The sequence below is a fragment of the Heteronotia binoei genome, chromosome 12 (assembly GCF_032191835.1).
Source record: "Heteronotia binoei isolate CCM8104 ecotype False Entrance Well chromosome 12, APGP_CSIRO_Hbin_v1, whole genome shotgun sequence".
In the NCBI taxonomy this organism is placed as follows: Eukaryota; Metazoa; Chordata; class Lepidosauria; order Squamata; family Gekkonidae; genus Heteronotia; species Heteronotia binoei.
The window spans coordinates 78,784,769-78,798,804 of NC_083234.1; the positions used below are offsets into that span (position 1 = coordinate 78,784,769).

Sequence of the window (14,036 nt, forward strand, 5' to 3'; positions counted from 1 at the left end):
ATTTCCTGCACCTCCATTTTATCCCCGTAACAACCCTGTGAGGTAGGCAAGGCTGTAGACGACTGGCCCAAGCAGTCACCCAGCAAGCTTCCATGACAGACTGGACATTCTAGACCTGGCTCTCCAAGCCGTAGCATCTTGGCTCAGGCTGAATCTGAATCCGACGGAGACGGAGGTTCTCTGTCTGCGCCAGGGTGGCCCAGGAAGGGAGATCCCTTTGCCAACTCTTGATGGGGTGCCACTAATGCCGGCCTCTAAGGTCAAGAGCTTGGGAGTGCTCCTGGAGTCCTCTCTGGCAATGGAGGTCCAGGTAGCAGCCACTACCAAATCTGTCATTTTTCATCTTCAGCAGGATCGTCAACTGGCCCCTTTTCTGGAGCATGACGACTTCGCAATGGTGATCCACGCTATGGTCACCTCGAGAATAGATCACTGTAATGCTCTCTCCATGGGACTACCCTTGACCCTGATGTGGAAACTTCAGCTAGTTCAGAACACTGCAGCATGGTTGTTAATGGGGCTCCCTCGATGGGAGCACATTCAACCAGTGCTGAAAGAGCTGCACTGACTACCTATTGTGTTCCAAGTCCATTTCAAGGTGTTGGTATTGACCTTTAAAATCCCATATGGTCGAGGGCCTGCCTATCTACAGGACCACCTTTCTCCATATGTTCCTCAGAGAGTACTGCATTCAAGGACACAAAACCTACTATCTATCCCTGGACCAAGGGAGGCCAGACTGTGTTCCACATGGGCTAGGGCCTTCTCAGAAATGTGGAATGCCCTCCGGGAGGCCATAAAGGCCCTGAATTATTTCAACAGGCTTTTAACACCTAAACCAGAAGAGGACAGCCACCCTACACTGCTGAGGAACTACGATCATTATAGGATCACTGTCAGAAGAAAGAAAGATCCCGCCTACACTGAAATTAAAAAAGCACCTTAAAATGTATTTTAATTGTTATTTTATCATTTTAAATTGTTATTGTAATTGTAAATATTATTGTAAATGTTATTGTAATTGTAAATGTTTTTGAATTGACTGTCCGCCCTGAGTCCACTTGCAGAAAGGGCAGGATAGAAGACTTAATTAATTAATTAATTGGGTCTCCCAGATTATACTCCGGAGCCCTGGCCACTACACCACACTGACTCACAAGGCAAGGGGATCACTTTTTAAAAGCTCCATAATTATCAAACATTCCCCAGTGGGACCAGGGCAGAATTCAAAAAGTGGCCAGAAGACCAGAGTGGTCCTTGCAAATGTTGAACCATTCTGAGCACTACTTACGGTGGCTTAAAGATCTGTGGCTTTGGGTAAACCATTCTGAAAGAAAGAGAGAAGCTGGGTTTTAGGAATATTTCTCCCTAGAGTGAAGAATCTCTGCAAAATTGTTCTCAACATCTTGGGCTACATTCAGCTCACTTGTCTGTATTTCAGGGGATTTGCTGGGGACTTGGTGGGACTCAGAGCCACTGAGGGTTTCACCGCATGATCAGCGCTAACAAGAAAGGCAGGCTCTGAAGCGGGCAGGGGCAAGAGGTGACTGCAGCAGCACTCCATTCTTTATCTGAGGCCACATCCCTGATTCTAGGAAGCTGTCCTTTAGCCCAGAAATATCCTTGGCTTTGTAGGACATTGTGAGTGTTCCTTATTTCTGATACCAAAACTGCAAGATATACTGAACAGAAAGCTCTGCAATAGCCTTCCCTTACTTATAAGGTCTGCAAACATTTTTTCACAGTTAAAGGAGAGTGCCTGGCTGTATTGCCCTGTCCTGATTGGTCCAGGCTAGTCCAATCTGAATAAGAGAGGCTGGAAGCTAAGCAGGGTGAACCCTAGATATGGGCTTAAATGCTGGGAATGCTGAGATACTGGGAATCACTCTCCACAGAGGGAAGGGGAGTTTCCACCAGTCTGTCTGAAAGATTTCCCTAGAATTTACAGGATACAAAGTAAGGGCAGGTGGGCAAGCCCTGGGTCCAAGAGCCATTAAGGGACCCACCCCAAATGCAAGTGGCTTCCTTTGTACTATTCCTTTGTTGAGGGTCTAGCCAGATCTGGGCCAGTGGGGACAGTGCTCCACCCCATCCCACTAGGAAGGTCAAATCTTGCCCACCAGCAGCCTTCTCAAAACAATCACAGGAAAGGGAGACTGGGCTCCCCTGGAAGCATGTGCTGCCTCTACCCTGCCTGTGCTCAGAGCTAAGTGTGCAGGAGCTGTTCCAGATTTTCCATTTAATTTGAAAAATCAAGTTTGCAAGGTATTCTTTACCATTCAGCTAGGTAAAAATGCTGCAGTGAACACATGCCATCTTAGTAATTATTCCAAAGTGGAAGGTGTGGGATAGATGAGTGGCAGACAGTCATGTATTTTGTGTCATGCACAGCTTGGATCTCTTGTGACTTTTTCATCTGTTGAGATGGACCACTGGGTCCACACAGGTCAGTGTTGTCTCCTCCAACTGGCAGAAGCCATCCAGGATCTCAGATGGAGAAAGGTCTGTTGCCCCAAACTGTTTTAGCCAAAGAGGCCACACTTGCATCGAGGGTTTTCTGCATCCAAAGCAGGAGCCTACCACCAAATCATGAGACCATAGCCTACGTATAGCCCACCTTTGGTGTAGTTGCACCAGCAACCCATCTCCTCCTAGACTTTCTGGCAGCAGATCTCTAATGCTTCAATCAGGGGTTTTCCCAACTGCACAATGCAAGATGCCAGAGCCTCCATCTGGTGCAAAGCATGTGCACTACCACACAGTGGCAGCACAAACCAATGTAACACAAAATGGTACTTCGGTAGCTCTATTTTCTGAGAGTAAACCATCCAAGAGATCACTCTTGTTTCTGTGGAAGGATAAAGTGGAGAATGCACTGGATGCAAATAAATTAATGTCATAGTAACCATTCCTCAGAATATAAATGAAATGTTTACCCCTATAGTTGTAGGATCTTTCCCTGCCCCACAACCCACTCTTTTAATGTGAAAATGCTTGTCAAAGTATGCCCATTACTCCACACTACCTTATGGCCCCTCCCCAAGTTCAGACATCAACAGGGTAACCCATAACTGCACCTAGACAGCTCTGTTCCTAGCAAACCAGATTTTGTGGATGTGGAAGGAGAAGTTATGCTCCATCTGGTGCAAGCATGTGTGCTACTACACAGTGACAGCTCTTGCTGAAATGCAAACCAATGTAATACAAAATGGTACCTCGATAACTTTATTTCTGGTAAACCATCCAACATATCAGTCTGGTTACTGTGGAAAGAGAAAGTGGAGAATCCAATGGGTGCAAGTTAATTAATGTCATATATAACAGAATATAATCAGAATATAAACCAAGTGTTTAGCTCTATAGTTGTAGGATCTTTCCCTGCTCCACAACCCAATATCTTTTTATGTGAAAATGCTGCCAACTGAGTTTGATATCTACTGCATGCAAAGCATGCCCACTACCACACATTTATAGACCCTCGCCAAGTTCAGATGTGAACAGGGTAACCCACAACTGCACCTGGATAGCTCTGCTTCTGAAAAACTAGATTTTGTTTCTGTGGGAGGAGAAATTATGGAATTCAATGGATAAACAAAATGTCACAGTAATCATTGTTCAGAACAGAAAACAACATTTTGCCTTAGTACTGTGGCTTGTCAGCTGAGAAAATGTACCATTCATTTTAACTGAATTAAAGTTAATTTTAAAGTATTGTTAGTTTTTTCTACTGTTCAGTCTTGTCTAAAAGCTGCCTCACGGCAGCCCCATTTGAAGCCCTTCCCACCCAGAGCCCCCAGCACCCAAGAACACATTACCTCTGTGTTTCACATAATATCCGCCTGGTCCCCCTGATCCCCCTGGTCAGCCAGTGTCCTTCGGAGGTCTGCCTGGAATAAAATATTAAAAATCCCCTTTAACACATGGAGGGGGGGATTCCTACCATGTCATGCAGAAGTCACTTTCCTCCTCTCCTTTGCTTTAAACCCAAGCTATTTTGAATGCAAAGCAGGAGAAAGGATTTGTGTCCCACTCTTTCCCCACGGAGTACAGCATAGGCCTGGTGGTGATGCATTTCAAGTGCTGGGCTAGGACTGGGGAGACCCCAGTTCAAAACCACCCCCCACCATGATGCTCTCTGTCCTGGAGCCGCTCATCCCATTCAGGTCTACCGCCTCCCTCACAGGAGGGCTGGGAAGCCAGAATGATGACATGGAGACCCAGTACACAGTCCTGAGCCTCTTGGAGGAATGGTGAGGTAAAAATATGGTAGATGGATGGATGGATCGATAGTGAACCTATGAGGTCACTATGGCTGAGAGACAGTTTGATTCATGGTTGTCTAATGCAATTAATGACTGAACAGAGATTTGAACCTCCCCAGTACAACCCTTTAGCCACAACACCACAGTGACACACTTCCTCACTCCCTCATGCCAAGTTTCCCTCTTTTAACAATGTTCCCTCTTCTACATCCATCCACCTTCATATCTAGCTGCCTCACTCAGGGGTGAAAGGCATGGGGGTAAAGGATTAAGCCACCTGTCCCCATGGACTGCAGTTCTGAATTTGGCCTCATGCTCCAGGAGGACAGAAAATGTTTCATTTCTTATTCAGTTCTTTCATAATGTATATTCCTGTGAGAAAACTTTTTAAAAGGTATATATATATATATATTAAAAGTTTCCTCACAGATCTTCAGTTATACACACACACACTATAACTGAAGATCTATATATGTATTAGAAAGCTGAACAACCATGCAAATTCAGGATTTCTAAAGTTCACCAATTAGAGAAGAAGGAAGGACAATATAGCTGTCTTAATGGTTCCTTAACCTAGTTAGATAGGAACCAATCAGACAGCAGAGCATAGCAATCCTATTCCCCTTTTAGCAAACTTTGATAGGACCCAATCAAAAGATAGATTTTTCAATCTCCTTTCAGCATATAATTAGCTTGGTCAGTAGAAGGGACAGAGGAAAAGGTCTGAAGGACTTCATGAAACAGGGTCACAGCTGAAGTCTAGTTACCTGTGGCACAGAATTCCCTCCAGAGGTGGAAGACAACTGAGAGCTGTAGACCAGGGAGGGCTGAATAGCTGGGGAGAGTGCTAGCTCTAGCAGCCTGACCACAGCCAGTCCTAGGCAAAGTCCACAAAGGGAGCTGCTACACTGAAGTCCTGGGGAGTGGAGATCCACCCGCCCCCAATCAGGATGCTGGCAAAAAAGGCCTCAGAAGACTGGAAGTCTGAATTAATGTAGAACATAGGCTTGCCAATCCCCAGGTCCCAGCAGGGGTTCTTCCGCTTTCCCAGGCTCCTTCCCGCCCCCAGTCAGCTGGCCGGTGGGGGGAAGCCCCGCCCCCATAGCCACCATGTGACTTTCCACCTCCGGAGACTTCAGACTCCGCTTGCTGGAAAGGCTTCCTCTTGGGATGGTGTGTCTGTGTTACTTTGAAGAAGTTAAGAACATAAGAGATTGGTGGCTAAATTTGCAGATTACGGCTAAATTTAATAAAGATAAAGTATGTGGGTTTACTAAAGGGAATTTTGATTTCGATAAAATATTGCTGGCAAAGGAGGATAAAACGATCAGAAAAGTATACAATTATTTAATGCAAATAAAATTAGAAGATGAACAGGTAAAAGAAGTGATGATTAAATGGTCACAGAATTTGGGGAAGACCATTAACTTAGAACAATGGCTGCAATTATGGAAAAATAATTATAATATCATCAAGCCAGTTAACTACAGGGAAAACTTTTTCAAAATGTTCCATAGGTGGTATATTACGCCAGTCCAGTTATCTAAGATGTCTAATAACTTGTCACCTAACTGTTGGAAATGTGGCACTGAAACAGGTACGTTTTATCATCTATGGTGGACCTGTGCTATTGTGAAAAAATATTGGGTGAAAGTATTTTTATTTTTAAAGGAGGTATTATGTTTAGATTTTCAGTTTAAACCAGAGATTATGTTACTATCCATGGTAAACAAAGTTATACCGAAAGAAGATGAGCATTTGGTGATCTATATTCTTACAGCTGCTAGAATTTTATTAGCTAAGTATTGGAGGAAAGAGAGATGTCCAAATTTAGAGGAAGTAACTGAAAAAGTACTCCAAGCTGCTGAAGCGGATATACTTTCAACTCTTTTGAAGGGGGAGACAAAATCAGTAGCAAGCAATAAATGGAAGAAGTTATATATATGGTTTGATAGGATGACAAAAGGAAAGGATAACAAGAATTCGGTGTGATGAATAAATGATATAGTACTATGTTTAGTTTTATAAACTAGGTGGTTAAATGTAGATGTTTAAATCCATTTCCACTCTCTGTTTTAGGTATAAGATAATGTAAATTTAGAGGTTTTGGTGCCCGGATGAAATTATAAGAAGAAATCTATGTTCTGTATTTATATACCAAGACTGATATGGCAGAACGATATAGTATTTTGTAAGAGGTTGATGTTTGTGTCAAGAAAACAGTAAACTTTAAAATTAAAAAAAAAAGAACATAAGAGAAGCCATGCTGGATCTGGCCAATGGCCCATCCAGTCCAACACTCTGTGCCACACAGTGGCCAATATGTACATATACACACACACACACACACACACACACACACACACACATATATATATATATATATATATATATATATATATATATATATATATATATATATATATATATATATATACACACACACATATACATACACTGTGGCTAATAGCCACTGATGGACCTCTGCTCCATATTTTTATCCAATCCCCTCTTGAAATTGGCTATCCTTGCAGCCGCCACCATCTCCTGTGGCAGTGAATTCCACATGTTAATCACCCTTTGGGTGAAGAAGTACTTCCTTTTATCCGTTTTAACCTGACTGATCAGCATTTTCATTGAATGCCCATGAGTTCTTGTATTGTGAGAAAGGGAGAAAAGCACTTCTTTCTCTACTTTCTCCATCCCATGCATAATCTTGTAAACCTTTATCATGTCACCCCGCAGTCAACGTTTCTCCAAGCTAAAGAGCCCCAAGCGTTTTAACCTTTCTTCATAGGGAAAGTGTTCCAAACCTTTAATCATTCTAGTTGCTCTTTTCTGCACTTTTTCCAGTGCTATAATATCCTTTTTGAGGTGCGGTGACAATTGTACACAGTATTCCAAATGCGACAGCACCATCGATTTACACAGGGGCATTATGATACTGGCTGATTTGTTTTCAATTCCCTTCCTAATAATTCCCAGCATGGTGTTGGCCTTTTTTATTGCAATCGTACACTGTCTTGGCATTTTCCATGAGTTGGCAGCAACTCAAGAGTAGAGAGGCCAATCCCTCGCTTAAGAGTCGCCAGAAATGGGAGGGGGGGGAGGGAAGGAAATGTCTGCTGAGCACTTCATTATTCCCTGTGTGGGGATCAATGCTCATAGGGTATAATGGGGAACTGATCTGGAGGTTTTGGGAGCTCTGGGGGAGCTGTTTTTTGACATAGAGGCACCAAAGTTTCAGTATAGTATCTAGTGCCTCTCTCCAAAGTACCCCTCAAGTTTCAAAATGATTGGACCAGGGGATCAAATTTTATAAGCCCCAAAAGAAGGCGCCCCTATCCTTCATTATTTCCTATGGAAGGAAGACATTTTAAAAGGTGTGCTGTCCTTTTAAATGTGATGGCCAGAACTCCCTTGGAGTTCCAATATGCTTGTCACACCCTTGCTCCTAGCTCCACCCCCAATGTCTCCTGGCTCCACCCCCAAAGTCTGCAGATATTTCTTGAATTGGACTTGACAATCCTAAAGACTACTATTTTGGCCATGATAAAATATGACCAAATGTGATGCAACCAGTTATAAACGGTTACCTTCCAAACCCGGAGGGCCCGCTTAAGGGGGGCAGTATGTCAAGATCCCTTGCCATTTAGTATTATGCATGCTTGCTTTGTCTAGAAGAAACTGAAACTTAAACGCCCCACGAGAGAGGCCAGTGCATTCCTTCCCAGCCTGACCTTCAAGGTTACTCCAGTATGTTATCTCGTGGCGATTTCAGATGCTGCTTTGTAGTGTGAGAAACAAATGTAATTGTTTTGTGCAGGCTTTTTGCCTTTGAATTAATCTTGCGTCAGGTACGTTGGTAACAGCCACAATGAAAGTATATATCTAACTCACCTGCAGTGGTATCCCAGTTCTGACACTGGCTCCAACAGTGTCACTGGTGCCATCTTACAATAAATGCCTATCCTGAACCCATAGAGAGTTGTTATTATTGGAGGTAGTTCCCAGACAATTACTTTATTCCAATTTTGTTCTTTTACAACTACAGACTAACACAATTACCCTCTAGAAAGTAAGTGGCTATGTGTTATAAAGTAAAGCAGCTTTGTTCTTTGCTCTCCGGATTGTCTGGATAAGTACTTCATTTGATAGATAGAAACTCAGACACTTCCAAGGAAGTGTTAGGACTATAGATGACTGCTAGTGCTACAGGTTATGTACCTTATCTTGGGCAGTCACCAGTCCTGCCAAGATTTGAACTTTTACAAAAAGTTGCGCTTTTGCACAGACAATTGTTTCTCAGAGAAAGTATAAACAGGCAACTTGTAAGGGCTGTGCATTCACCACAAGATAGTATGCCCTTGAGAGCCAGCTTGTACTGGCTCTAATTGTGGGGCATTCTTGCTTTTGTTACAGAGTAGACAGAGATATGCACAGAAGCTACAGCAGGCCAGCCTAAATTAACATGAATACCTGAAATGAACAAAATATGGCAAGGGCCCTTGACTGTCAAGCATGCGGGTTCAATGATGAGTCGAAGTTTATACAAAGACTACATTTATTGATAGACCGATACTTTGGCCGAAGCCGTTGCTTGAGAAGAATGAAACCGATACATTGATACAGAACTCTTAAGGCTTACTTCAAAGGGATTCCAAGGGTGGGGGGACGCGCGAGAGCGTTCACACGCAAATATCAAACTACATACATTCCCAGGGCGTTATCAGACATTCGTCCTTGCTAGGCCCAGATGGCTCATCCTCCCAGAGGAGAATTCATGGGAAGGTGCTGATTACTTTCTTCCCTTCACACTACTTCTAATATAACAGTCATAAAGTGGGATGAAAGCCAGGAAAGGATAATAAACTAACAACATTTGGTTCTCGGGGACATTTCCCAGATCTGCCTCTAGCAAGGCCCTAAAACCATAACTTATTGATCAGAATTAGCCGTGCTTGACATTGACAACTTGCCAAAGAACATAAAGTTTAGTCCTTAGTCTCAACACCTATTGGAGGATTGCCCTATAAATTTGGCTGAGGGCCAAACTAAACTTTATGGGGGGGTTTTAAGCGTTGGTACTGGCTTCCCCCAACCCAACCCTCCTTTCCAGGGCAGCTGCAGGGAATGTCCTTTCAAAGATCAGACAAAGCCCTTTTCGGCTGGGAACTGGAGCTTGTGGGAGCAGGGACCTCCTATCCCCCCCCCCATCAGTGTTCCCTCTAAGCTGAGCTAGTGTGAATTAGCTCACAGTTCTTTTCCCTCTGGCTCACAGATTTTTGTCTTAGCTCACAAAAAGATGGTCCCAGAGCAAACTAATCTTTGCAGTAGCTCACAACTTGAATGCGAGTAACTCACAAAGTAGAATTCTTGCTCACAAGACTCCACAGTTTAGAGGGAGTATTGCCCCACATGACCGGTTTCTTAAGCTGAAACAATGCTAGCACGCAGTAACGTACATAACTTGGGAGCGGCACATGAACTACGTGCCACTCCAATATAATGTAACTGATTGCCTTTGGGGGCCATTTCAGCTTCTGAAAATGGCATGGGAGAGTCAGGAGGCCCTCCCTCCACCACCCTGCAGTTCCAAGTAGAAAACAACACCCTCTGATCTTTGAAATGAAATTCCCTGCAACTCCTTTACTCTCCTTGTTTCTTTCTTTCTTTGTGCAAGTGGTGGGATGTTATTACTTCCATTTAGTTACTGTGTAGCCTAATTGTTTTAGAATCATAGAATCAGAGTTGGAAGGGACCTCCGGGGTCATCTAGTCCACCCCCCTTGCACAATGCAGGAAACTCACAAACACCTCCCCCTAAATTCACAGGATCTTCATTGCTGTCAGATGGCCATCTAGCCTCTGTTTAAAAACCTCCAAGGAAGGAGAGCCCACCACCTCCCAAGGAAGCCTGTTCCACTGAGGAATCGCTCTAACGGTCAGAAAGTTCTTCCTAATGTTGAGCCAGAATCTCTTTTGATTTAATTTCAACCCATTGGTTCTGGTCCAACCTTCTGGGGCCACAGAAAACAATTCCACACCATCCTCTATATGACAGCCCTTCAAGTACTTGAAGATGCTGATTAAATCACCTCTCAGCCGCCTCCTCTCCAAGCTAAACATGCCCAACTCCTTCAACTTTTCCTCATAGGACTTGGTCTCCAGACCCCTCACCATCTTCATCGCCCTCCTCTGGATCCGTTCCAGCTTGTCTATATCCTTCTTAAAATGTGGTGCCCAAAAGTGAACACAATACTCCAGGTGAGGTCTTACCAGAGCAGAGTAAAGCGATACCATCACATCAGGAGATCTGGACACTATACTTCTGTTGATACACTATACTTCTGCTGACTTTTTAGCCACCACATCACACTATTGACTCATGTTCAGCGTATGGTCCACTAAGACCCCTAGAACCTTTTCACACATACTACTGCTAAGACAAGTCTCCCCCATCCTATAACCTTTTGTGCTGATGAATGGGGTGCAGAATTCCCTGTTTAGGTTTTTACCCTTCCATTTTCTTGGGACCTTTATTTCTTCTCTGATCATTTGTGCAGATGATGGTCCGTAGTGGGCATGACTGACTGACCTTCTCAGTGAGAAAGCACCTGAAGAGCTTCCAAGGAAGCCCCCACATGGATCCCAGAAACAGGATATGAAAACAGCAGTTATGACAAAGTGAGTCACTTACCAAAGGAGTCCCAGGAAGAACGATGATAATAAGCAAAGCCAAAGGAGCAGAGGAGGATAACATTTTGAAAGAGGAATTATTCTTGTTTTCTCTGCAAGATTAAAAAAAATACTGTACGAGAGCAGAGGTCTGTACACCAGTTCAAGTCAATGTAACACCATCAATTTACTCGGCAAACCATTCTTTGTGCAGGGTTCAGATATGTTCCCTTGAGGCTGTTGAATGTCCCCCAAACTCAAACTAAACTACTTGCTCAGTGGAAAGTTATAAATACTTCGGTAAGGAAACAGGAATAAAACCCCCAAAAATCAACAGCTTGAAATTAATCAACCCAATAATAATTCCTGTATGCAAAATCTTTAAATGAGAAATTCTATATTTTAAAATGACACAGCATAACCAGAATCTTCAAGGTTTAAAAGATGGAGCCAAAGGTAACATCATTTGCATTTTCGGAAGAACCATTTATCACAATATTTGAATCTCATTTTAATAAAGACACAGAACATGCTTATATTGTCAATTTGAGAAGAAGAAAGAAAGGGGCTGTATGTTGGGTTGCTGGCTCCAAGCCAGGAAATACCAGGAGATTTGGGGGTGGAGCCTAAGGAGGGTGGGGTTTGGGGAGGGGAGGGGCTTCAGTGAGGTGTAATGCCAGAGAGACCACCTTCCAAAGTGGCCGTTTTCTCAAGGGGAACTGATCTCTGTCACCTGGAGATCCATTGTAACCCTAGGAGATCTTTAGCTAAATCTTGAGGTCTGAACCCTAGCTATAGGATGATGATGATATTGGAATTATATCCCGCCCTCCACTCCAAATCTCAGAGTCTCAGAGCGGCTCACAATCTCCTTTATCTTCCTCCACTACAACAGACACCCTGTGATGTGGGTGGGGCTGAGAGAGCTCTCACAGCAGCTGCCCTTTCAAGGACAACCTATGCCAGGGCTATGGCTGACCCAAGGCCATTCCAGCAGTGCAAGTGGAGGAGAAATATGATTACCCAGTGTTTCCAGCTAATATTAATTTCTTGTCCAGGGCTTTCAATTGATTATTGGGTATACTGTTTCAGAGCAGCTGGCAAGCCATCTTCAGCACAGAACAGTCTCATTTTGAAGGCACAGAGCCATGTTCTTCCTTCTATGGACATTTCTCCCAATTCTGCCCTCAGTACAATAGCTGATACACAACGGGAGACATTCAGCATCCCTCTTAAAAACTGGGCCAGAGGTTGACCAATATTATGAGAAATAGCTTAGAACAGCTGAGCCATAAAGAAAAAGGTAGAGCACTTTATAGTTGAAGGCTTGCACAGTTTGGAGAATATGCCTCACCCTCCCTTATTACAATAAAACCTATTTATGGTTTTTGCACATATTTTTGCTTTATTGGATAGTCTTCCAAGTTGGGGAAGGGTCTAAGATAAATCTGCCAAGAACAGAATTCCCAACTAAGAGAAGATCTGAACCCATTCAATATTGGACCCATTGACTGACCATCGAAGTGGGCTCCATTTCCTGGTCTTGGTGAAAACTACGATCTTACATTTCAGACCATTTATCACCAAGCTTTCCTGGAAACAGTAACTGGGAAAAGATTGCAAGGCCCTTTGCTGACCAACTCTGGTTTGAGACAAAAGAACAATATCATCCTCCTACATAAAGCAGGACAGGGAGGCACCTCTCTGTCAGCGAGTTTTGGTGGGTGGCTCCAGTCGTCCAAGATTGATGCCAGATTGTTTAGACAGAAGTTGAATAAAGAAGGCGCCAGCGAACATCGCTGTCATCCCCCCTTTCCCATGCTAAATAAGTGCCCTTCATATGCACAACATACTTGGGCAACTGAGCCTGAATGTAATTGCTGGAAACGTCCCAGGAGCCATTTGTCCGTAGTAGTTTCATTAAGTTTATTCCACAGTCCACTGATCTTCATTAGAAATTATGCATTTCTGGTGCTGCAGGTTTTGGCAGGCTACCCCAAGATAAGCTCCATCAGCATAGGAGAAATATATTTCCACATAGAATGGGAGCTTGAATACTCTCTCCTCTGTTGTTTGTGATTCTCCATGGCAATATTCTGATCATCCTTCCATGCTATGAAATGGTCTATTTACTATCCATACCAAACACCCACGCCCTGCTGTTTATCTCTCTTCCCCTCAGAATTAACACCCCCAAATGAATTCTCTCTGAAAATGCAAGCAGAAAAGCACACCAGAAAGAACTTACTGTGATCAGTATGCATTGCTCTCCAGAGACACTTGCTCTCTAGTAGGCTTTGCACTTGGGTGGATTGCCAGATGGTTCCAAGATCTTTATTTGCAAGTCCTACTTCCTTATTGGCAAAACCATCCACAAATAATGAAAGAGCTGTAATCCCCACCTTACTCTTGGCTGAACTATCCACCGAATTGGTTCCTGGGTCCTTAGTCCCAGTTCACAGTTACCAGCCGGTGTCTAACTTGCCTTTCTTGGGCAAGATTACTGAGAGGGCGGTCACGGTGCAGTTACAGAGCTTTCTGAATGATGCTTCCGTACGAAACCCGTGTCTGTCTGGATTCCGCCAAGGGCATGGGCTGGCCACTACAGCTTTTAGGCAACATACGAACCACCCCTTGCAATCTGCTGTACAGCAGCAGCGGAGAGGACAACCTAAGATTTGCTTTGCAGGGAATTATAAATCTGAAACTTAAGACCACAGCACCGAAATGTATCTTATGATTTTATACCATTTTATGTTTTTATGGTTTAATGTCACATTACGATGTCTATTCATGCATACACAAGTCTATGTAAGCTGCCCTGAGCCCACCTTGGGGGGAGGACGGGATATAAATGGAATAAAATAAATTCAATAAATTCTTATTTATTTGTTGGGTCCCGGAGCCTCCGGGTCCCAGCTTGGGAGAGCCGTCTCCTTCAGGGCATGATCACTGGACCGGTTAGCTCAGTAATGGCCTCAGATGGTGCAGGAGGGAGAAAGTTAGGTTTGTCCCCCTCTCCTGCTCACGGATTCTCCCTAGTCTCTCTGAGCGTTTTCGCACTAGCGTTTACTCCGGCGTAGCACCCCATTTACCT

The 14,036-nt window shown here is 43.7% G+C and overlaps 1 protein-coding gene across 3 annotated transcripts in view; it reads right to left on the bottom strand.

Moving 5' to 3' along the window:
* LOC132580581 (histo-blood group ABO system transferase 1-like) overlaps nucleotides 1-14,036 on the bottom strand; it is a 97,219-nt gene that overhangs the window by 56,001 nt on the left and 27,182 nt on the right. For 2 of the 3 annotated variants that reach the window (XM_060251483.1, XM_060251486.1), the window contains exons 1-2: nucleotides 3,216-3,272; nucleotides 1,292-1,327 (exon numbers count right to left, since the gene is read on the bottom strand). In XM_060251483.1, coding sequence (XP_060107466.1) covers nucleotides 1,292-1,327; nucleotides 3,216-3,250 — 71 coding nt within the window. In that variant the 5' untranslated portion in view covers nucleotides 3,251-3,272. Of the gene's footprint in view, nucleotides 1-1,291; nucleotides 1,328-3,215; nucleotides 3,273-14,036 lie in introns of those variants that run through there. The other variant, XM_060251485.1, reaches the window with a different exon arrangement.